Source organism: Geotrypetes seraphini, chromosome 8 (genome assembly GCF_902459505.1).
Source record: "Geotrypetes seraphini chromosome 8, aGeoSer1.1, whole genome shotgun sequence".
NCBI classification, from domain to species: domain Eukaryota; kingdom Metazoa; phylum Chordata; class Amphibia; order Gymnophiona; family Dermophiidae; genus Geotrypetes; species Geotrypetes seraphini.
In genome coordinates, this window is record NC_047091.1 from 58081856 (window position 1) to 58105909 (window position 24054).

The 24054-nt window shown below is 47.9% G+C and overlaps 1 protein-coding gene across 2 annotated transcripts in view; it reads left to right on the forward strand.

Annotated features, from left to right (window-relative positions):
• Positions 1-24054, forward strand: part of HNRNPUL1 (heterogeneous nuclear ribonucleoprotein U like 1) — a 329125-nt gene that overhangs the window by 156440 nt on the left and 148631 nt on the right. For both annotated transcript variants that reach the window (XM_033955122.1, XM_033955123.1), the window contains exons 9-10: positions 18240-18362; positions 18480-18608. In XM_033955122.1, the coding sequence (XP_033811013.1) occupies positions 18240-18362; positions 18480-18608 (252 nt within the window). The remainder of the gene's footprint in view (positions 1-18239; positions 18363-18479; positions 18609-24054) is intronic.

Sequence of the window (24054 nt, forward strand, 5' to 3'; positions counted from 1 at the left end):
AAGTTATCAAGTTCGCGGATGACACAAAACTCTCCAGCAGGGTCAGAACTGTTGAGGAATGCAAAGAACTGCAGAGCGACCTGAACAAACTGAGTGAGTGGGCAAAAAAATGGCAGATGAGCTTCAATGTGGAGAAATGTAAGGTCTTGCACATAGGGAAAGGAAACTCCATGTACAGCTACACGATGGGAGGGAGGGTACTCGGGAAAGGCAGCCAAGAAAAAGATCTGGGGGTATTGGTAGATAACACAATGAAGCCGGCAGCACAATGTGCAGCGGCCTCAAAAAAAGCGAACAGAATGTTGGGCATTATCAAGAAAGGTATCACTACCAGAACGAAGGAAGTTATCCTGCCACTGTATCGAGCAATGGTGCGCCCACATCTGGAATACTGCGTCCAATACTGGTCGCCATACCTCAAGAAGGACATGGCAATACTCGAGAGGGTCCAGAGGAGGGCAACGAGGATGATAAAGGGTATGGAGAACCTTTCATATGCCGAACGGTTGGACAGGCTGGGGCTCTTTACCCTGGAGAAGCGGAGACTGAGAGGGGACATGATAGAAACTTATAAAATCATGAAAGGCATAGAGAAGGTGGAGAGGGACAGATTCTTTAGACTAGCAGGGGCAACTAAAACAAGAGGTCATTCGGAAAAACTGAGAGGAGACAGATTCATAACGAATGCAAGGAGGTTCTTCTTCACTCAGAGGGTGGTGGACACCTGGAACGCGCTTCCCGGAGAGGTGATAGGACAGAGTACAATTCTGGGGTTCAAAAAGGGACTGGATGACTTCCTGGAAGCGAAGGGGATTACAGGGTACAGATAGAGTTACCTTACAGGACATTGAGCGAATGGGGTATGGATATTTTAGGTTAGGTAGGGAACACTTCCAGGTCATGGACCTGGGGGGCTGCCGCGGGAGCGGACTGCCGGGCACGATGGACCCCTGGTCTGACCCAGCAGAGGCAATGCTTATGTTCTTATGTTCTTATGAAGCAAGGAGCAGAATCTTTGCAAGTGTCTCAGCAGGAATCCTCACACTCTATCCAAGGAGTAGAGTCTTTGGGAGTGCATCGAGGTTCTTCCACCAAGCATCTGGAGCTTCAATCCACAGCCGACAGTTCTATCCATTCTTTTGTGGCATCGGCTGCTTCTGTCTCCGAGGCGAAGTCTCCTCGATCTTCGAGATCTGCTTCCAAGCACCGTTCTCGTCGACACTTCCACACCTCGAGGATGCAGCGGTTTCGATTGCTTCGTCCAATTCTCCATATTCTTTTGATGCCTTTTGTCCTGCCGAAGCTGCGTCTTTGACCCAGGCTGCCTCGACAACTTCGAGTCCTTCTCGAGGCAAAGCATTGGCAGATCAGCTATCTTTTTCATCTTTCTTCGTCAGATGGATGTTGACTTGGATCTTTAATTAGATGCTGGTTCCAAATACTCTGAGGAGTATCTTGAAGTCATGCATCTTCCTCAACCTCCAGCAGAGTCACTTAAGCTTCCTCTTCACAAGCTCTTGTCTCAGACTTTTGCCAGATGCTTGGAGACCCCTTATACCATTCCAGCTGTTCCAGGCAAATTGGACTCTAGATATAAAACTCTCCATTGCAAAGGATTTGACAACTCACAGTTATCTCACCAATCCCTGCTTGTGGAATTATCCTTAAAGAGGTCCCATCCTTCCAAGGATTATGCCACTGTTCCTCCTGGAAGGGAAGGGAAAACTATGGACAAATTCGGACGTCGCATCTATCAGAATTCTATGATGTCCTCTAAAGTTCTTAAGTATAATTTTCATTTTATTACTTATTTTGAGTTCCTCATTACTCTATTGCCTAAATTTTTTGAGTTATTTGGATACTCAAAAACACTTTGAATTTCAAGAAGTCATTGCTTCTCTAACACAACTCAGATTACATCTCCTTCAATCATCTTATGATGCCTTTGAGTTGTTCTGTAGCAATGTGTCGCCTTGCCTGGCTTCGTACTATTGACATGGATCCTAATCTTCAGGACCGCTTTGCTAATATTCCTTGTGCAGGCAATGACCTCTTCGATGAATCTATCGAAGCAGCCACCAAGAAATTGTCTGAACATGAAAAATTCTTTGCTTCTATTGTCAGACCTAAGCCAAAGCCAGCTCCTGCCAAACCTACACGTCCTCCTCCTATTTACCAGAGGCGTTTTGCTCCGAGGATGGCTCCTTTCAATCGCCATCCTAAGAAACAGCAGCCTCAGAAGCAACAAAAATCTCAACCTTCTGCTGCACCTAAGGCTACTCAACCTTTTTGACTGTTTAAAACAGAGCATAACTGCCACCATTCTGACTCTGACTTCTCTTCCCCCTATAGGAGGTCGTCTCCATTATTTTTACCACCGATGGACGACAATTACATCCAACCTCTGAGTGCTGTCCCTCATCAGGGAAGGATACTCTCTTCATTTCACTCAGATTCCACTAGAGCTTCCTCCAAGAGAGTATCCTTCCAATCTATCCCAGACCGTCCTTCTTCTTCAGGAAGCTTCAAGCTGTGCTTCGTCTCCATGCCATCGAACCAGTTCCATTGGAACAGCAGAACAGGGGGTTTTACTCCCGTTACGTCCTTGTTCCGAAGAAGACGAGCGATCTACGACCCATTCTGGATCTCAGGGCTCTCAACAAATTTTTAGTTGAAGAAAAATTTTGAATGTTATCCCTGGCATCCCTTTATCCTCTTCTAGATCAGAACGACTGGTTATGCTCTCGGGATCTCAAGGAGGCCTACACTCATATTCCCATTCATCCGGCCTCCCGTCAATACCTCAGATTTCGGGTGGGGAATCTGCATTATCAATACAGAGTGCTGCCCTTTGGCCTGGCTTCATCTCCCAGGGTATTCACCGAGTGCCTGGTAGTGGTAGCAGCAGCTCTAAGGAACCATGGTCTTCAGGTATTTCCCTACCTAGACGACTGGCTCATCAAAGATTCATCATCTCAGGGGGTTATTGTAGCGACCCAACGGACTACGTGGTTCCTACAAAGTTTGGGATTCGAAATCAGCTTTCCCAAATCCCAACTTCAACCCTCATAGAATCTACAATTCATTGGAGCTGTTCTGGATACTATCTAACTCGGAGCATTCCTCCCGTAACAACGTCTGGAAGCTCTCGTTCAACTCTGTCAAACAGTGTCTTCGTGCTCTTCCATCTCAGTGAGACACATGATGGTACTATTAGGTCACATGGCCTCCACAGTACACGTGACTCCTTTTGCCAGACTTCACCTCAGAATTCCTCAGTGAACCCTGGCTTCTCAATGGATGCAAGTTTGCGACCCACTTTCGCGACACATAACAGTCACTCCTTCTTTGAAGCAGTCTCTCCGTTGGTGGATGCTCTCTTCCAATCTCTCCAGAGGATTGCTTTTTCAAACGCCCCTCATCAGAAGGTCCTCACGACAGATTCTTCGACCTACGCTTGGGGCGCTCATCTCGATTGTCTCCGTACACAAGGCCACTGGACCAGTATGGATCGTCAATGTCACATCAATCTGTTGGAACTCAGAGCTATTTTCAAGGCCCTCGACACTTTTTAACATCTTCTCCACGAGTCAGGGGTCTTGCTTCATCCCAACCTGCAGTCTCTACACCTGACAGCTTGGTACCTCTCAACATGACTCCTCTTCAGTTTTCTCAGCTTGTAAGAGACATTTTAGAGGCTTCTAGGAAACCTACCACTAGACAATGCTATCGCCAAAAACGGACTAGATTTCTACTTGGTGTTTTCCTCATGATAAGGAGCCTCAACATTCCTCCTTATCTTCTGTTTTGGATTACCTTTTGCACTTATCCACTTCTAGCCTCAAGTCTACATCTATCCGAGTCCATCTCAGTGCAATTACGGCTTTTCATCAGCCTATTGAAGGGAAACCCCTTCCTGCTCATCCGGTGGTTTCCAGATTCATGAAAGGACTTTTCAATGTCAAACCTCCTCTCAAACCGCCCCTGGTGGTTTGGGACCTCAATGTTGTCCTTGCTCAATTGATGAAGCCTCCTTTTGAACCAATTGACAAGGCTCATCTGAAGTATCTTACTTGGAAAGTGGTGTTTCTCTTTGCCCTCACTTCTGCTCGAAGAGTCAGTGAACTGCAAGCTTTAGTTGCTGATCCACCTTTTACTGTGTTCCATCATGACAAGGTGATTCTCTGTACTCATCCTAAATTCCTACCTTAGGTTTCGGAATTTCATCTCAACCAATCCATTGTTCTTCCTGTATTCTTTCCAAAGCCTCATTCTCATCCTGGAAAATCAGTTCTTCATACTCTGGACTGTAAACGTGCTTTGGCCTTTTATTTGGAACACACCAAACAACACAGAACTGCGCCTCAACTTTTTATCTCCTTCGATCCAAACAAGTTGGGACATCCGATCTCTAAGCGTACCATCTCCAACTGGATGGCTGCTTGTATCTCATTCTGCTATGCCCAGGCTGGATTACCCCTACACGGTAGAGTCACAGCCTATAAAGTCAGAGCAATGGCAGCTTACGTAGCTTTCCTCAGATCTACACCTATTGAGGAGATTTGCAGGCTGCTACTTAGTTCTCGGTTCATACTTTCACTTCTCACTATTGTCTGGATGTTTTCTCCAGACGGGTTGGCCAGTTTGGCCAGACAGTATTACAAAATTTATTTTCCTAAATTGCCAACACTCCCACCATCCCATTCTGGTTAGCTTAGAGGTCACTCATAAGTGAGAATAGGCTGCCTGCTTGTCCTGGGATAAAGCACAGTTACTTACCGTAACAGGTGTTATCCAGGAACAGCAGGCAGCTATTCTCACAACCCACTCACCTCCCCTGGTTGGCTTCTCTGCTATCTATCTGAACTGAGAAGACGCGCCCTACGCTGGGCGGGAAGGCACTCGCGTATGCGCGGTGCAGTCGACTCGAAACTTCTAGTTTCTTCAAGCAAGTCTTCTTGCGAGGCTTCCGCATCCGGGTTCCGTCTGTGACGTCACCCATATGTGAAAATAGCTGCCTGCTGTCCCTGGATAACATCTGTTACAGTAAGTAACTGTGCTTTCTAAGTCCTCGATTGCTCGATGGATTGAAATGAACATTTCTGCAACTTACATCGCCCGTGACAAGCAGCCGCAAATTTTACTTAGAACACACTTGACGAGAAGTATGGCTGCTTCGTAGGCAGTATCTCATGCGATGAAGTTACAGGGAAATACGTTTAAAATCAATAGGTGGAAATTTTTTTTCACTCAGAGAATAGTTAAGCTCTGGATCGCGTTGCCAGAGGATGTGGTAAGAGCGGATAGCGTAGCTGGTTTTAAGAAAAGTTTGGACAAGTTCCTGGAGGAAAATTCCATAGTCTGTTTTTGAGAAAAAAATGAGGGAAGCCACTGCTTGCCCTGTATTGGTAGTATGGAATATTGCTACACCTTGGGTTTTGGCCAGGTACTAGTGACCTGGTTTGGCCACCTTGAGAATGGGCTACTTGTCTTGATGGACCATTGGTCTGACCCAGTAAGGCTATTCTTATGTTCTTAGGATTCATCCTGATAAAATTTGCAGGGCAGTACTTGGTCTTCTCTTCATACTTTTACCTGGTTTTACCAAGTGGATGTGGCGGCGCATTCTGATGCCATTTTTTGGAACCTCTGTTTTGAGGGCAGGCTCTTCTGTCTCTCCCTAGCTACCATAACTTTGGTACGTCGTCTAGCGTGTAGAATCCGGAAGGGACATAACAGAATGGAAGATTATTTATACCTTCAATAATCTTTTGTCTGTTAGTCCCTGGAGGATTCCATACGACCCATCTATATACACTCAGTTGTTTGGAGTAGTCTGCTCCTTTCATCCTTGGTTACCCTCCTTACAGGCTTGAAGATTTTCCAGGCAGTGGCCAGATCCTGTGGGGAGTTTCTGTGAGTATGCATTACCGAAGGCCTTTCTTGGGGTGCTCATTGCACACAGCAGGTTAGTTCTACATTGTTCCTTAATGTTTTTCTGAGTTGCCTTTGTGTCCGTTTATCACGTGTTAATATTTTTCAGAGCAAACCAATTCATGAATTGCTTATGTTGATGGGGATTCTCCCCCGTACCCCCCTTGTCATAAACTTGTTCAGGTATGTTGTTTGGCTTTGGGACTTAACTGGATATGTTTACTAGCTCTCAGGCTAAGGGGGTAGAGCATGTGCTCAGAAAAGTTGTGGGTTTCTGCAACTCCCAGACTGTGGGTTGGGATTGAATACCTAATGTATGGAATCTTCCAGGGACTAACAAAATTATCAAAGATATAAACCTAATCTTCCATTGGCAGCCAAATATGTCTTCCCCTCTCTCTTAAAGATTTAGCTGAATCTCCAAGGAGAAGCAGGCATTATATTATCACATGTGGGTGATGTCATCCATAGAGCCTGGTGTGGTCACTGCTAAGTGCACTGTCACCTTAAATCTTTAGGCAGAGCCCATACTGCGCATGTGCCAGTGCCTTCCCGCCCAACAGTGACTCACGGAACCATCAGTTCTAAGTTCTACATAGCCCAGAAGTTGTGTCGGCGGTATCTCTTCAGCACATCAAACTTTGAAGTCTTGTGCCTTCCTGATACTTTTGCCATTCTTTTCTTCACAATTATTTGTTTTTATCATCTTCCAGTGTTTTCATCGAGTTTGGTTCATTTGTTAGTTTTTAGATGGGCCACTTCGAGGCCCTTTTTCAACCCAGGGAACGTCTATGTTTTTCAGTATATTTTCAACTCAAGCTCCCCAGGCCATTGACCTTGACTTCGCATCAGCCGTTTTTCCCTCCATGTCAAGAGGAGGCCAAGCAGCTTCAAGAAATGTATTTTATGTAACTGGACCATTCTTTAGCGTCCCTCCAGACCAGCACAGAAGGATGGGTTTATGCTCCTCTGACAGCAGGTGGAGACTGAGTACAAACTGAACTATAACAGTAGTGCAAGTAGGTTATGCAGCCCCCCTTGAGATCAGTCAGTTCTCAAGGGAGGATTCTAACATGGTTGCTAAAATGATTTAGCATGGCAGTAATTTTACGGGCTGATTATCAGAATGGCCTTTTCTGAGCTTCCTACCATTCTCCGACTCTGCCATGCAAATGTAGTACAATGAAAGGGGACAGGTTTAGGACAAACGCTAGGAAGTTCTTTTTCACCCAGAGGGTGGTGGATACATGGAATGCGCTTCCGGAGGCTGTGATAGGCAGGAGCACGTTACAGGGCTTCAAAGAAGGTTTGGATAGGTTCCTAGAGGACAAAGGGATTGAGGGGTACAGATAGAAGTAGAGGTAGTTATAGGGATAGGAGTAGAGGTAGTTAAAGAAATAGTCAGGGACCACTGCTCAGGCAATAGGCCTGATGGGCCGCCACGGGAGCAGACCGCTGGGCGAGATGGACCTCTGGTCTGACTCAGCGGAGGCAACTTCTTATGTTCTTAATATTAAAATAGTAGCAAAAGGAGCACTCCGGATGATCTCTTATCGTTGGACGATTCCCTTACCTCGTTGTACCACATTTGCGGCCAAAATTTTCCAGCAGTCTGAGCTGTTGTAGCCTTACTTTCTGGTCAGTGCCTGAGCACTGATTGGATCAGGCCCTGACATGAAAGTAAAGCTTGACAGCTCATACCCCCGTCCCACCACCTTCTGCAAATTAAAAAAAGATCCCCAAATTGAAGGATGGCAGGAGGAATGCCCACTCCCTCCTGCTGCTGCTACTACCAGATCCTGACAGCCCCCCCTCCCCCATATGACACTTCCAGCAGGAGGGATGCCCACTTGCTGCCACCGCTATGGGCCCCGACAACACCCCCTCCCCCAACACTCCTGGCAAGAGGGATGCCAACTACCTCCCACCATGGGGTCCCCCAGACACCCGTTGTATCAGACGATGGCTAGATGGATGCCTACACCCTTCAGTCGGCAGGCCCGCCTCTTCAAAATGGTGGGCCTTTCCGATTGCATCATGGTATACACCTGGGAGGGCCTAAGTCACTGCCTGCCTAAGGCAGGTGCACAAGGCCTATGAGGAAGGCCTGTCATTTTGAAGAGGCGGGCCTGTTGACCAGAAGGAGTAAGCATCCTGCTGGCTGGCCATCATCTGAAGGATTTGAGGGGTGTCTGGGGCGGCAGGAAGTGGGTATCCGTTCTGCCAGGAGTTTCGGGGGGGGGGGTTGTTTGGGCATGTGGCAGCAGCACCAGGAGGGAGTGGACATCCTTCCTGCTAGGGGTGTTGGGGGAGTTGCTGTCTGGGCTCAGTAGCAGTGGCAGAAGGAAGTGTCGAGGCCCTGCGGCAGGAGGGAGTGGGCATCCCTCATGCCAATCTTGGGTTAATGTGTTGGGGGGGCGGTTCTGGGCAGCAGCAGCCGAGGGGGTCTCTTTCTGTTGCTCTTCTTGCTGGTTAATCTGCTGAGCCAGCAGGATGTGGGGAGACCTGTAGCTCAGTTGATTGGGGCAGGGAGAACAGCTTTGACAGAAGGGAGGAACTGTGCTTAGCGATTGCTCTTCTGAGCAATCGCTAGGAACAGTTCCTTCCTCTTTACCAGCAGTTCTCCGTACAAATAGTGTGCATATAATTTGCATGCTATTATGCTGAGAATTGCCTGTAAAATAAGTTGCTCCCGCTATGAACAGTACATCGACTCGCCGGATTTTACCGCCAAGTTTTGAGAGGTGGTAAGCCTATGCAGCCCTATTTAGGCCTTTGGTTAGGAAATAGACAGTGGTTAGTTGACACCTCTGTCAAAAGGGATAGGCAGTGGCCTTTTCTGGCCCTTTCTTGCTCGGACAGAGGTAGGGACTCGCGGGGGTCCCTGCTTTACCTTGGGGGTGCTAAATTTGGCTGAGTCCTTTCCCCTATTCCTCCATCTTCCCTTCATTTTTGGTTAGTAGTGCCTCAGCTGTACACCTCTTCCTATGGACCTTGACTACAGCTTAGAGAGCCTGTAGGGGTCTGTTATTTTAAGTTAAGATATATTTAAAAAAAAAAAATTAATAATAATAAGCAAGTGCTGGTCTGAAGGGAAGTTTTTAATTTGTGCTTTCCTTCCCAACAGTTTTTTGTATTTGAGGCCTACCACATGACAGTTTGCAGTGAGCACTTCTCAGCCAAAGAAGTGCTCTGTCTTCTCCCGCCGAACCTCACTGATGTCAGCGTCTGCATTTTTTGTTCACGGCCATTCGATGGGGAATCCTCTGCCGAGTTGGACTCGCATGCAACTATGCTGGCAGGCAAGGGGTTCTCCAGCAGCCGCGAAAGGAGTGTAGGCTGGTAGTGGGGATGCCTGGGATTCCCTTGCCACCACTTGTATGGGGGGGGGGGGGGGTTCCCCGACAGACAAGCCACCCCGTGGTGGGGAGGCACTGGGTTTTCCCCTACCGTCGTATTAGGGCTTTCTGGTGATCCTGGACCGTGGCTTTATGTTCTCAGGTCTCTTCTTTATTAGCAACCTCGGGGGAACCTTTTTCGGTGGTTCTTTCTTCTTTGACGAAAAACTCCACCATCATGGCTGAGTCTTCTGCTGAGAGCTCCCACCTAGATTGGAGAGACTGGAACAGGTATTGCAGGCCTTTCCTTTGGTAGTGGAGTGTTACTGTCTTCCAACCTTGACGTTCTCCCCTGATTTTATGCTTGCTATGTTCAAAGCTTATTGCATGCACTCGGCTGGCACGTCTGCGTGGTCTCGGGTTCCTCAGGGGTGACTGCTCCTCTGGTCCTGTGGATCCATTGCTTTCTCACTCCTCCGCCTATGTAGCAGCATTTCTCTTGGGAGAACAAGGATTTTTGGCAGACAATATTTCCCCCGATTAGGATCTGGTCTCTCCAGTGACCTGCAGGAACATTGTGGGGAGTTGGGGGTTGGAGGGACAAATGATGCAGGTGGTTGGGGGTCGGAGCTGTCCGTGAGTGAGGACGCTTCGATAGTGCGTATTTTTCACCAAGAAGAGCTGCAGGAGTTCATTGTTCAGGTTTCCTCTGTTCTGCGGTTTGAGGAAGACTTAAGGAGGCCCTTCTGGTGGTTGACCCCCCTTCTCAGGGGGGATTCGGACAGCCTCTCATTCCTTTCCCATGAGATAGGCATGTGGGATCTCTTAGAGGAAGAGATAATGGTTACTGTGGTTGGGCAGACTGTTTGGACAATTTGGCCTTTATCTGCCATCATGTTTCTGTCAAGCTATTCGTGATACTGTGCATGTACAATGGAAGATTCCAGATGCGCCTTTTCACTGGTTTGTTCTAGGATCCTTTTGTATCCTATTCATGATGCCAATAGAGACTCTTTGTATCTGCCAGTGGTAGATGTGGTTAGGCCATTGCTAAATGGCACACGGTGACAGTGGAAGGGGGTTCAGTCCTGAGGGACTCCCAGGAACGACAAATGGAATGTCGTCTTAAGCACAGTTTTAAGTGGCAGCCTTGGCAGTTCAAGCGGCCATTTGTGGTGATTTGTTGGCCAGAGCCGCCTTCTGCTGGGCTGAACTTGTGCTGGATAGGGGAGTCCAATGATTGGTTGTTTGTGAATCAGGAGCTGGAAAGGATCATCTTATCTGTCTGACACCTTGAATTACTACTACTACTACTATTAATTACTTCTATAGTGCTACCAGACGTACACAGTGCTGTATAGAGTCACAAAGAAGACAGTCCCTGCTCAAAATAGCTTACAATTTAAACAGACAAGTAAAACAAACAAGATATCATGAATACAGTTAAGGAGAACAGTTAATCTGCTGACTAGGTTGGTGGGGAGTAGGGTTATGGATTGAAGGCTATATCAAAAAGGTGGGTTTTCAGGCTGCATTTAAACATGTATGATTTGTTATGAGCTTCAGCTAAATCTTTGGCCTTAGGGATGGCTTCTAGACTTACTTTGTGGCTCCATGGATGGTCGGCAAACTCTGCCTCAAAGTCTAAGCTCAGTTGATTTCCTTTTAAGGGTTCCTTTCTCTTTGGAGAGTTGCTTGTTAAGCTGGTTCAGAGTTTAGGGGACTCCAAGGTTCTTCCTTTGCTGAAGGACAAACCTAGGCAGTCTGGTAGAGGAGGTGTGGGTCGGGGATGACTTAGGGAAATATGCCGTTATCGCTCTGGTAGAGTCATCTTCATACAGCTGATGCAATCCTGTCAGGGCGCACACTGGGGAGGCCACGACTCTTCTGGCCTCTCCTCTTCTCATCCAGCATAGTAACGGTGTTCAGGTCCTTCTCCCAGTTCTGGTAGGAGCCAGGTTAATAGACTTAACAGAGGTGGACCAAGATTACAGCAGATCAGTGGGTCCTGGAGGTGATCCAAGACGGATATGCTCTCGAGTTCCTCTCCCTTGCCAGATATTTTTCTCACCTCTCCTTATCGATCCCTTGACAGATATTTTTCTCACCTCTCCTTATCGATTCGTCAGATTCTACAGAGGTTGATGTACCTCCAGGCAGAGATTCCGGTACCTCCCCATGAGATCCACACAGGAGATACTCCATTTACTTTGTGGTTCCCAAGAAGGAGGGATCTTATCGTCCCATTCTGTACCTCAAAGGAGTGAACCATTCGTTTTGGATGCCTTTCGTATGGAGACCGTGGTTCTTGCTGTTGAACCAGGGGAATTCCTGTCTTCCCTCAGTCTGACAGGGGCGTACCTACACATTCTGATCCAATAATCCTACCAGCAGTTCCTTTGTGATTTTGGGAAAGCATTATCAGTTCTGTGCGCTTCTATTCGGCCTTGCCACGGCTCTGTGTAGCTTCTCAAAGATTATGGTGGTCGTAGTGGTGGCCTTGTGCAAAGATGGCATTTTGGTTCATCCTTATCTGTCTGACTGGTTGATTCGGGCGAAATGCTTCCAGGATAGCATGCGAATCACGGCTCAGGTAATGGAGTTGACGGGGATCGAGCTCACAGGGACAAATTTTTTCCACGTGTCATTCTCTACCATCAATGTCAACTGATGTTGATCAAGTGAGGGTTTTTGTATACACTAATCAGCGGTTAACTGATAGAGAATTGGCAGAGGAATGGAACATCCATTGTTTCATGCCACAACATTAAAGTTGGGGATGTCTCGCGTTGTGGCAAAGCTTTTTTCCACGGTGGGTAGATGCATGGAACAGTTTCCCGGAAGAGGTGGTGGAGACAGAGACTGTCAGAATTCAAGAAAGCATGGGATAGGCTCATGGGATCTCTTAGGGAGCAGAGGAGATAATGGTTACTAGTGCTGCCCGATTTCCGATTCGAATTGATTTGATTTAAAAAAATAATCGGCCTGGCTGATTCGGTGACCAACCCTCCTCCCCGTGCCTTCCTTAAGCAAGAGCAGCAGCTAGGCCTCTTGCTGGCCTGCCGCTGCCATTCCTGCTTTAGGGGGCGAGGGAGGAAGGTCAGTCGGGAAGAGCTGCAAAACTCCTGGTTCCACCTTGTTCCGTTCTTTAGCGCTCTTTGCTGCATCCTCTGGCTTCCCCCGGGCCCTCCCACTCTTATCGCAGCCTGAAGAGAGGATCACCAAGCTCTACGTCAAGCACATTCCCTCTGACGTGGTCCCGTCCCTCCTCTGATGTCAGGGGTAGGACCACATCAGAGGGAACATGCTTCTGAGGACGATGGCAGCTTACAAGGATCGCGTAGAGCACCGGCGATCCTCTGTGCAGGCTGCGGTAAGAGTGGGAGGCCCGGGGGGAAGCCAGAAGACCTGCAAAGAAGGAGGGGGGCCAGGCCTTCAGGGGGGGGGGGCCTGGTCTATAAGTGCAGGGAGGGAAGAGAGAAGGAGTACTGCTGGACAGGGGAAGCAGGGAAGGGAGAAGGGGTACTGCTGGACAGGGAGGAGGTAAAAGAAAGGGAGAAGAGGTGCTGCTGAACCTGGCAGAAAGGGAGGGAAAGGATAGGTGCTACACACTGGAGGGGAGGGTGAGATGGTGCATGGGGAGAGAGCATGTTGGGTTGGGGGGTGGAAAGGAGAGTTGCCACTCGAGGGAAGAGGCAAGGACAAAGGGAAAGCGTGCAGGAGGCAGAAAGGAGGGAAGGAGAAATGTTAACTGGGAAAGGAGGGAGAGATGCTGGATGAAAGGGTAGTTGAGAAAAGGAGAGATGTTGGATCTGGGGACGGTGGGGGGGTCTATCGCTGCAGCTGCATGGATGGAGATGAAAAAAGGGAAGATGCCAGACTTCCGTGGGAGGGAAGGGAAACAGAAGGGGAGGACAGAGATGGAAGATGAATGGTTAGCACGGAGAAAGAAGAATGAAGGAGAACATGGCAAGCGAGTTATCAGAAGACAACCAGAGCCTGGGACCCACAAGATTTGAATAATGACCAGACAACAAAAGATAGGAAAAATAATTTTATTTTCTGTTTTGTGATTACAATATGTCAGATTAGAAATGTGTATCCTGCCAGAGCTGGTGTTAGACCGCAAATGTGAGCTAGGATTTAACAGAGAAAGGAATAGTTTTTTTAAAAATTTTGTTTACACTACAGCACCAGTGTGGGTAAGAGAGGGCAAAAGGGGTAAAGAGGCTGTAAAAGGGGTGAAGAGGCTATAAAATAAACCCACCAGGATGTTTGAAAAAAACACCCACTTCGGCAGGAAAATCAAATCGAAAAATCGATTCAATAGGCTGAATCGAGTCGAAATTTTTTTTCCTGAATTGGGCAGCACTAATGGTTACTGCGGATAGACAGACTGGATAGGCCATTTGGACTTTATCTGCCATAATATTTCTATGGTTGATGACCAGTGATCAGAAGAACAACCGCATCATGATCTGTCAGAATCTTCATGAGCAGGCAAATGAAGACAAAACATTTGTTGATAAAGTGATAACTGGTGATGAGACATGGTTATGACATGGAAACCAAAGCTCTATTGTCTCCATGGAGAACTAAAACATCGCCAAGACCAAAAAAAGCTCGGCAAGTTCAGTTGAATGTCAGTAGTGATGTTTGTTTTTGGGGTTTTTTTTATCCCAGAACAAGCAGGCAGCATATTCTCATGTGAGTGATGTCATGCGCAGATCCCTGGTACGGACAGCTATACAAGTGCAATGGCACTTTAAGAAAGTTTGCGACTAACCACACAGCGCATGTGCAAGTGCCTTCCTGCCCGAAGTAGGCACACGGTAGAGAGTTGCGCGGGGACAGAAATCCCACCCGTCCCCGCGAGGAATCTCACCCGTCCCCGTGAGGAATCCCTCCCGTCCCCACCCGTCCCCGTGAGGAATCCCTCCCGTCCCCACCCGTCCCCGTGAGGAATCCCCTCCGTCCCCGCGAGGAATCCCCTCCGTCCCCGCCCGTCCCTATAAACTTCAGAAATAGTTATTTAATTTAATTATGCTACTGAATTAAAGGCTCTGGTAGAAACCCATTTACAAATAAGCAAAAAGACTTTATTAATTTGAAAATATTAATTGGGAAGAATACATACTTTGTAAACGGGTTTCTACCAGAGCCTCTAATGTTTATAAATTTTTATCAACACAACTAATATACTACTTTATCCTGAAGCAAAAAAAAAGAAATAGAATTCTTTTCCTACCTTTGTTGCCTGGTTTCTGCTTTCCTCATGTTCTCATTCAATTCCTTCCATCCACTGTCTCTCTTCCTTCTGCATCTTCTATTTGCTCTGTTACTGTGCCTCTCCCTTTCTTCCCCCTTCCAAATTGGTCTGGCACCCATCTTCTTCTCTCCGCTCCCCCCATAGTCTGGCATCTGTCTTCTTCCCTGCCAGCGTCTTCTCCCTACTCTCTCTTCCTCATTTCCTTTCAGTGTCCTTCTCCCCCCCATCTTCCCCCATGTCCTTTCAGCGTCCTTCTCCCTCTCTGTCTTCCCCATGGCCTTTCAGCGTCCTTCTCCACCCCTTTGTCTTCCCCATGTGCTTTCAGCATCCTTCTCCCCCCTCTGTCTTCCACAAGTGCTTTCAGAGTCCTTCCCCCCTCCTCCTGTCTTCACCATGGCCTTTCAGCGTCCTTCTCCCCCCCTCCTTCTCTACCGCCCCGGGTGCAGCACAGCCGGCCAGGTCCCCTTACTTTTGTGGCACTTCCCCGACCAACCGACAACAGCCCCAGTCTGACAAACCTCCCTGCTGCTGCTGTAAGAAGGTAATTTAGATTCGCGGCTACAGGGCAGGGAGGATTGTCGGACCCGGGCTGTTATCAGTCAGTCGGGGAAGTGCCACAAAAGTAAGGGGACCTGGCCGGCTGTGCTGCAACCGGGGCGGGGCGAACCGCCCCCCTCCCTTGTAGCCACTCGAACCGCGAGGCTACTCTCCTTCTCCTTACCTGCCCTGCCTGCAGCACAGAGCCGAACGGAAGTCTTCCCGACGTCAGCGCTGACGTCGGAGGGAGGGAGGGCTTTGTTTAAGCCCTTCCTCCCCTCCGACGTCAGCGCTGACGTCGGGAAGACTTCCGTTCGGCTCTGTGCTACAAGCAGAGAAGGTAGGGAGAAGAAGAGCCGCGCGACTGAGTACATCCAGCCCCGCAGGAGCCCCGCGACCCTCGGAGGCGTCCCCACGGGATCCCCGCGACCCTAGGGGGCATCCCCACGGGATCCCCGCGACCCTAGGGGTGTCCCCACGGGATCCCCGTGACCCGAAGGGGGAATCCGCGGGATGCCCGCGGGTCCCGCGGGATTCCCGTCGTCCCCGTTCCCGTGCAGCTCTCTAGCACACGGCTCCTCAGTTCTTAGTTTTCCACAGAGCTAAGAAGTTGTGCTTTCAGTGTTCTTCGTTTTAGCCTTTGTCTTCCTGCTGACGCATTAGATTTTTCTTAACAATTTTTCTCTCTGTTTTTGTCTTAAAAACAAAAAAATAATATATTGTATATATTTTTTTCTTTCTGTTTTTCACCTTCGGGCGTTTTTCATTGGCAGGGCCTTCTGTCTCGCCTCAGCCTTCAACATTTGATTTGGCTGAGGTGGTTTTTCCTTCCATGTCCTGTCCGTTAACTGGCTTTAAAAAGTGTGGCAGGTGCCAGCGCACGATTTCCATCACTGACCCATATAGCTGGTGTATACAGTGCCTTGGCCCCAAGCATTGCATTGAGACCGGCACGCATTGTTCAACACTGAAGAAATACTTCATTAAAAGTCGCATTCTACAGCAACAGCAGCTCTTCAGTACCATGGAGGGAGCGCAGGCACCGTATGCATCGACATCCTAGTTTCGACGTTGCCATCATCTGAGACACCTGCATCGAAACCAGTATCGCAAGCTATAGCTCCATCTGGTAAGCCAGCTAAAAAGTCTCCAGCTTCCCAGGTAGGGTCACAGACCACTAAGGCATCAAGTCTAATCATGCTGGCCAAACAAAGACCCTTAATGCGACTCGCTTCAACCTCGAGGGTTGCATTGTCATCTGTGTCATCCTCTCAGTAGCGAGTCGTGGCACCACTGGTACTGCTGTCGAAGCCACAGGTATCGGTGCTCACTTTCAAAGAGAAGCTCGATGCTCTCTTTCGTGCAGAGTATGGGATATGTTTAAACTCATTACCCCAATGTCGACTCCTCTAGTACCGGCCCAATCTGAGCGTCATGCCACACGAGATGCCAGTACCACTATTGCTGCATCGATGCACCATCATGGCTCTCAACACTGGTCATCATCTGGTCATGCATCGAGGCTTCATACCTCTAGACACCGCTCCAGTTCATTGAAGCGTCATTCTTCTGCTCCTGGATTCCGGGTTCTATCTTGCCATATGGAAACCCTGAAATCTGTAATTCTGGCTCCTGCACGTTGAAGGACCTTACTATTAAGGCAGTGTTCCTGGTGGCCATTACTTCCTCAAGGCACACTGCTGAACTGCAGGCCTTTTCCTTTATTCCTCCATTCCTGGAGTTCTCCAGGGAGAAGGTCATGCTTCAGCCGGTTCCCTCCTTTCTGCCAAAGGTGGTTTCGCCGTTTCATGTTAACCAGTCTCTTGTCCTTCTGGTCTTGGGTAACTGGGAAGGCTGTTTGGAGCAGAGGCAGTTGCACAAATTGCATGTCCATTGGGTCCTTTGCGCTTACATTCAGCAGACCCTGGAATTCCATCAGTTGGATCGTCTGCGGGTCCTCGTAAGGGGGATAATGCTTCTAAAGCTATGATTGCGCACTGGATCAAGGAGGCTATCGCTTCAATGTACCTTCTTTGGAAGAAATCTGTTGCGAATTTTCTCAAAGTTCATTCCACTCAGGATCAGGTAGATTCTTGTGCTGAGTCTTCTTTTCTGCCTCCGGTGGATATCTGTAAAGCTGCAGTTTGGTCTTCTCTCCATTCCTTTGTTCTCCACTACTATGTGGATGTTCAGGCGCATCAGGATGCGGTGTTCAGTGAGCATGTTCTTGTGGTGACCCTTCAGGGGTCCCACCCATGATGGGTACTGCTTTGGTAAGTCTCAGCCATTCTGTGCCAGTCTGGAGTGATGCTAAAGGAGAAATTAGGTCTTACCTACTAATTTTCTTTCTTTTAGTCCCTCTAGAATGGCACAGACCTCTGCCCTGTCGTATATTTCAGTGTTTTTAGCAAAGACTACGTTTTTTTTCTGCGGTATTTTTGTTTTGGTTTGGGAGGAGTATAATAGCTGCGGTATTTGGTTCGTCTGATTTAGCTGGCAAACTGGGAGGAGGTTTTTGTGTTCTAATCAGTATCCAATAGTATTCACATATCTGATTCGGGCATTTCCTTTGTCTTCTTCATGTGAGAATGGAGTTGGGAATGTTTTTAACCTAGTTAGTTTCTGCTTGGCTATTCGTCAGACTGATTGTAGATGGAACTGCACAGCCCACTTGTACTACTGCCAAAAGTCATTATGTCTCAGTCTCCAACTGCTGGCAGAGGAGCATAAACCCATCCTTTCTGTGCCAGTCTGGAGAAGGAAAATTAACAGGTAAGTACCTAATTTCCCCATATCTGTAGCAGGTGTTCTCTGAGGACAGCAGGTATATATTCTCACAACCTGCCCATCTCCCCATGTTGGCTTCTTAGCTTTTTTACTGAACTTACGGTCCCACAAGCAGATGGTGGGAAAGCATGGTATGGTCACTACCCTAAAGATTTAAAGTGACAGGTGCACTTGGCATTGTCTGTACTTGGTTCCATGGAGGATATCACCCACGTATGAGAATATATGCCTGCTGTCTTTGGAGAACATCTTTTACAAGTAAGTATCCTTGCTTTATCATAAGCTCTTAGTGGTCCTGTTTGTAAATGTATAAATCTTTAGTTTCTTGTCTGGAACAGTTTGTGCTGTGGTCAGATATCTTTGTTATCATTTAGATGCTGATGATGATAGGGCTTCCTGGAGCTGGTAAGACCACCTGGGCCATAAAACACTCGGAGGCCAACCCCGCCAAAAAGTATAACATCTTGGGGACCAACGCTATCATGGACAAGATGAAGGTGAGAGATATGTCTCCATTTGACATTTAAGAGAAAGCTGATGTAGTATTTTACACACACCTGGACTCTATGTATTATATAGATTGCTTTATAAGTGCATTTGCATTATGTTTTAAGGTAATGGGACTTAGACGCCAGCGCAACTATGCAGGCCGCTGGGATGTCCTGATTCAGCAAGCAACTCATTGCCTGAATAGGCTGATCCAGGTTGCAGCTCGCAAGAAACGAAACTACATCTTGGATCAGGTACCAAGCCCATTTCCTCTAGAGCTCTTGTGTGTCGTGGTTTATTTTTGAGAGCTGCAGTTTTAAGTTGAAAAGAATTCTGGCCAGTGTAGTTATTGCCTTTACATTGCTATCTCCTATAAATCAGTCATGTTAACAGAGCAACTATTTTATATTATCCCAGGACAAGCAGGCAGGTATTCTCACATATGGGTGACGCCATCGACGGAGCCCGGATGTGGACATCTCGCAAGCAGACGTGCTTGAAGAAACTCGAAGTTTCGAGTCGCCCGCACCGCGCATGTGTGAGTGCCTTCCCGCCCAGCGCAGGGCATGTCTCCTCAGTTTTCTGTGGAGCCGAAAAGTCTGTCTTTGACTCTCTGCATTTAACGTCGTTCACTTTGTGCCTTCTCTCAACCGCGGTTTGTGTTTTTTTCCTCACAAATCGCTGTTTTAGTTTATTTCTTTTATTTTAGTTTAAATTTTTTTTTCTTCTTCCGTTCGTTTTCCGGGACAGGCCGCTCGGCCGCAGCCCGAGGGCTTCGATTTTGCGGCGGCTATTTTTCCATCTATGTCCCGGCCTGCTACGGGCTTCAAGAGGTGTAGCAAGTATCAGCACGCGATCTCTCTTATGGACCCTTACGGATGCTGCCTCAAGTGCCTTGGGCCAAAACATCATCCTAGGTCATGCCTACCTTGCCAAACACTTCAGCCTCGTGCTTTCAAGCGTCATTGCATTTTGATGGACAAGCTCTTCGAGATGGAATCTCCTACTGATCCCTCGACTTCGAAGGCGTCTTCGGCCTCAACTTCCACTGACGCTCCTTCAGTGCTTACTGCTTCCACCTCGAGCCTCATCAGACCTTCGTCGTTTGCAGCGACTCTTGCTTCGACGTCATCTGCTGTATCTTCCCCTGTTTCCTCAGGTCAGATAGCTCAGCAGTCGGTTCCGCCGGTGGTGATTAAAGTGTCTTAAGACTCCCAAGTCGAAGCACACTCACACTACCTCAAAGGAACCTCCAGCCAAAGCAGGTGGTCCGGTTACAGACGCAGATCCATCCTTGCCGGCTTCTTTCCAGACCATGTTAGAGAAGCAGTTTTATTCAGTTCCTTACTAACATGGGACCCAAACTGCTTCCTCTTATCCAGCCTGGGCATTCAGCAGACTCCCGCAAGGTCGAGCAGCTTCCTTCGCCCCAATCTGAACTTACACACTCTTTGCAGGGAGCAGAGTCTCTGTGAGTGTCTGGTCTGGCATCCAAGCACGTAAAGCAAGGAGCAGATACGTTGCGAGTGCCTCAACAAGAATCCTCACACTCTATACAAGGAGCAGAGTCTTTGAGAGTGCATCGAGGTTCTTCCACCAAGCCTCTGGAGCTTCGATCTACAGCCTCTAGTCCTATTCATACATCGGCTGCACATGTCTCCGAGGCAAAATCTCCTCGATCCTCGAGATCTGATTCCAGACACAGCTCTCACCGACATTTGAGGCAAAATCTCCTCGATCTTCGAGATCTGATTCCAGACACAGCTCTCACCGACATTCGAGGCCATCATTGAGGCATCCTTCCAGGCATTGTTCTTCTTCTCATGACAGACCATCTTCCTCGAAGCCTCGATTTACTCCAACCTCGACCAGACCACCGACTCCTCGTTCGAGGTCTCCAATGCCAGACCTCTAGGATGTTCCGATCTCGATTGCCTCGTCCAAGTCACCAGCTTCCTTTGATGCCTTTTTCCCTGCCGAAGCTTCTTCTTCGACACAGGCTGCCTCAACGTCCTCGAGGCAAAGCATTGGCAGATCAGCTATCTTTCTCGTCTTTCCTACAACAGATGGCTGTAGATTTGGATATTCAATTGGATACTGGCTCCAAATATTCTAAGGAGTATCTCAAAGTCATACATCTTCCTCAATCTCCGGCAGAGTTTCTTAAGCTTCCACTTCATAAGCTTTTGAATCAGACTTTTGGTCGTTGTATGGAAACACCTTTTTCTATACCGGCTGTTCCAGGGAAATTGGACTCTAGATATAAGACTGTGCATCGCAAAGGGTTTGACAATTCTCAGTTATCTCATCAATCCCTGCTGGTCGAGTCCTCCTTGAAAAGGTCCCATCCTTCCAAGGGAAAACTATGGACAAATTCGGACGTTGTATCTACCAGAATGCTATGTTGTCCTCTAAAGTCCTCAATTATAATTTTTATTTTGTCACTTACTTTGAATTTCTTCTTTCTCTTCTACCAAAGTTTTTGGATTATTTGGATACCCAAATGCATTTTGAGTTTCAGGAAGTCATTGCTTCTTTCTCTCAATTACGTCTGCATCTCCTCCAATCATCTTATGATGCCTTCGAGTTATCTGCCCTAGGGCTGCTTGCTCTGTAGCTAAGCGTCGTCTTGCCTTGCTTCGTATCATTGACATGGACCTCTAACCTTCAAGACCGCTTGGCTAACATTTCTTGTGAGGGCAACGACCTCTTTGATGAATCCATCGAGGCAGCCACCAAGAAATTATCTGACCATGAGAAATCATTTGCTTCTATAGTCAGACCTAAGCCAAAGCCACCTCCTGCCAAGCCTGCACGCCCTGCTCTTAACTATCAAAGGCGTTTTGCTCCAAAGCCAGCTCTTTATACTCGCCCTCCTCTGAAAAAACAGCAACCTCAGAAGCAACAGAAACCCCAACCTTCTGCTGCACCTAAGGCTTCTCAGCCTTTTTGACTGTTTGCAACAGAGCATAACCTCCACCTTTCTGCCTCTGTCTCCTTTTCCCCTTATAAGAGGTCGTCTCCATCATTTTTACAACCGATGAGACGATAATTACATCCGACCTCTGGGTGCTTACTATCGTCAGAGGATATTCTCTTCATTTCACTCAGGTTCCACCAGAGCTTTCTCCAAGAGAGTATCCTTCCAATCCATTCCAGACCGCCCTTCTTCAGGAAGCTCAAGCTCTGCTTTCTGTCTATGCCATCGAACCATTTCCCTTGGAACAGCAGAACAGGGGTTTTACTCCCGTTACTTCCTTGTTCCAAAGAAGACGGGCGATCTGCAACCCATTCTGGATCTCGGGGCTCTCAACAAATTTTTAGTCAAAGAAAAGTTTCGAATGTTGTCCCAGGCATCTCTATCCCCTTCTCGAGCAGAACGACTGGTTATGCTTTCTGGATCTCAAGGAGGCCTACACTCATATCCCCATTCATCCGGCCTCCCGTCAATATCTCAGATTTCGGGTGGGGAATCTGCATCATCAATACAGAGTACTACCCTTCGGCCTGGCCTTGTTTCCCAGAGTGTTCACCAAGTGCCTGGTAGTGGTAGTGGCAGCTCTCCGGAATCATGGTCTTCAGGAATTTCCCTACCTCGACGACTGGCTCATCAAAGATTCCACATCTCAAGGGGTTATTGTAGCGACCCAACGGACTATTCCTACAAAGTTTGGGATTCGAAATCAACTTTCCCAAATCTCAACTTCAGCCCTCACAGACTCTACAATTCATTGGAGCTGTTCTGGACACTGTCCAACTCAGAGCATTCCTTCCGCAACAACGTCTGGAAGCTCTTCTTCAACTCTGTCATACAGTGTCTTCCTGCTCTTCCATCTCAGCGAGACACATGATGGTACTTCTGAGTCACATGGCCTCCACAGTACACGTGACTCCTTTTGCCAGACTTCACCTCAGAATTCCTCAGTGGACCCTGGCATCTCAATGGACGCAAGCTTGCGACCCTCCTTCCCGACACATTTCAGTCACTCCTTCCTTCAAGAAGTCTCTCCGTTGGTGGATGCTCTCTTCCAATCTTTCCAGCGGCTTGCTTTTTCAAACTCCCCCTCATCAGAAGGTCCTCACGACAGACTCATCGACCTACGCTTGGGGTGCTCATCTAGATGGTCTCCGTACTCAAGTCCACTGGACCAGTACGGATCGTCAATGTCACATAAATCTGTTGGAACTCAGAGCGATTTTCAAGGCTCAACGCTTTTCAACATCTTCTTCGCGACCAAGTGGTTCTCATCCGGATGGACAACCAAGTCGCCATGTATTATGTCAACAAACAAGGAGGCACGGGCTCTGCCTCCCATTGTCAAGAAGCGCTGAAGGTTTGGGACTGGGCAATCCGCCACAACACCTTCCTCAAAGCTGTCTACATTCAAGGGGCGAAGAATTGCTTGGCGGACAACTTGAGTCGTCTTCTGCAACCTCACGAATGGACTCTCCATTCCTTGCTTCTTCATCAAATTTTTTCACAATGGGGAACCCCTCAGATAGACCTCTTTGTGGCTCCCCACAACTTCAAACTGCCTCAGTTCTGCTGCAGGTTATACTCTCCTCACCGCATTTCCTCCATTCCCTCTCATTCTCAAGACTCTCGTCAAGTTGAAGAACGATCATGCCACCATGATTCTCATCGCTCCTCAGTGGCCAAGACAACCTTGGTACTCCCTTCTACTTCAACTCAGCACCAGGGAGCCATACCTTCTACCAGTTTTTCCTTCTCTGCTTACACAGAGTCAAGGACCTCTACTTCATCCCAACCTGCAGTCTCTACACCTGTCAGCTTGGAACCTTTCAACGTAACACCTCTTCAGTTTTCTCAATCTGTAAGAGATGTCTTAGAAGCTTCTAGGAAGCCTACCACTAGACAATGCTATCACCAAAAGTGGACTAGATTTTCTACATGGTGTTTTTCTCATCATACGGAGCCTCAGCATTCCTCCTTATCTTCTGTTTTGGACTACTTGTTGCACTAATCAAATTCTGGCCTCAAGTCTACATCTATCCGAGTCCATCTCAGTGCAATTGCGGCGTACTCATCCTAAATTCCTACCTAAAGTGGTCTCGGAATTTCATCTCAACCAATCCATCATACTTCCAGTATTTTTTCCAAAGCCTCATTCTCATCCTGGAGAATCAGCTCTTCATACTCTGGACTGTAAACGTGCTTTGGCCGCCTTCTTGGAAAGCACCAAACCACACAGAACTGCTCCTCAACTTTTTGTTTCCTTCGATCCAAATAAGTTGGGCCATCCTATTTCTAAGCGTACCATCTCCAACTGGATGGCGGCTTGTGCCCAGGCTGGATTACCCCTTCACAGTAAAGTCACAGCCCATAAAGTCAGAGCAATGGCAGCTTCAGTAGCTTTCCTCAGATCTACACCTATTGAGGAAATTTGTAAAGCTGCTCCTTGGTCCTTGGTTCATACCTTCACTTCTCACTATTGTCTCAATACTTTTTCCAGACGGGATGGACAGTTTGCCCAAACAGTATTACAAAATTTATTCTCCTAGTTGCCAATACTCCCACCATCCCATTCTGGTGAGTTTGGAGGTCACCCATATGTCAGAATAGGCTGCCTGCTTGTCCTGGGATAAAGCACAGTTACCGTAACAGGTGTTATCCCAGGACAAGCAGGCAGGTATTCTCACTAGTGGGTGATGTCATCCGACAGAGCCCCGATACGGACG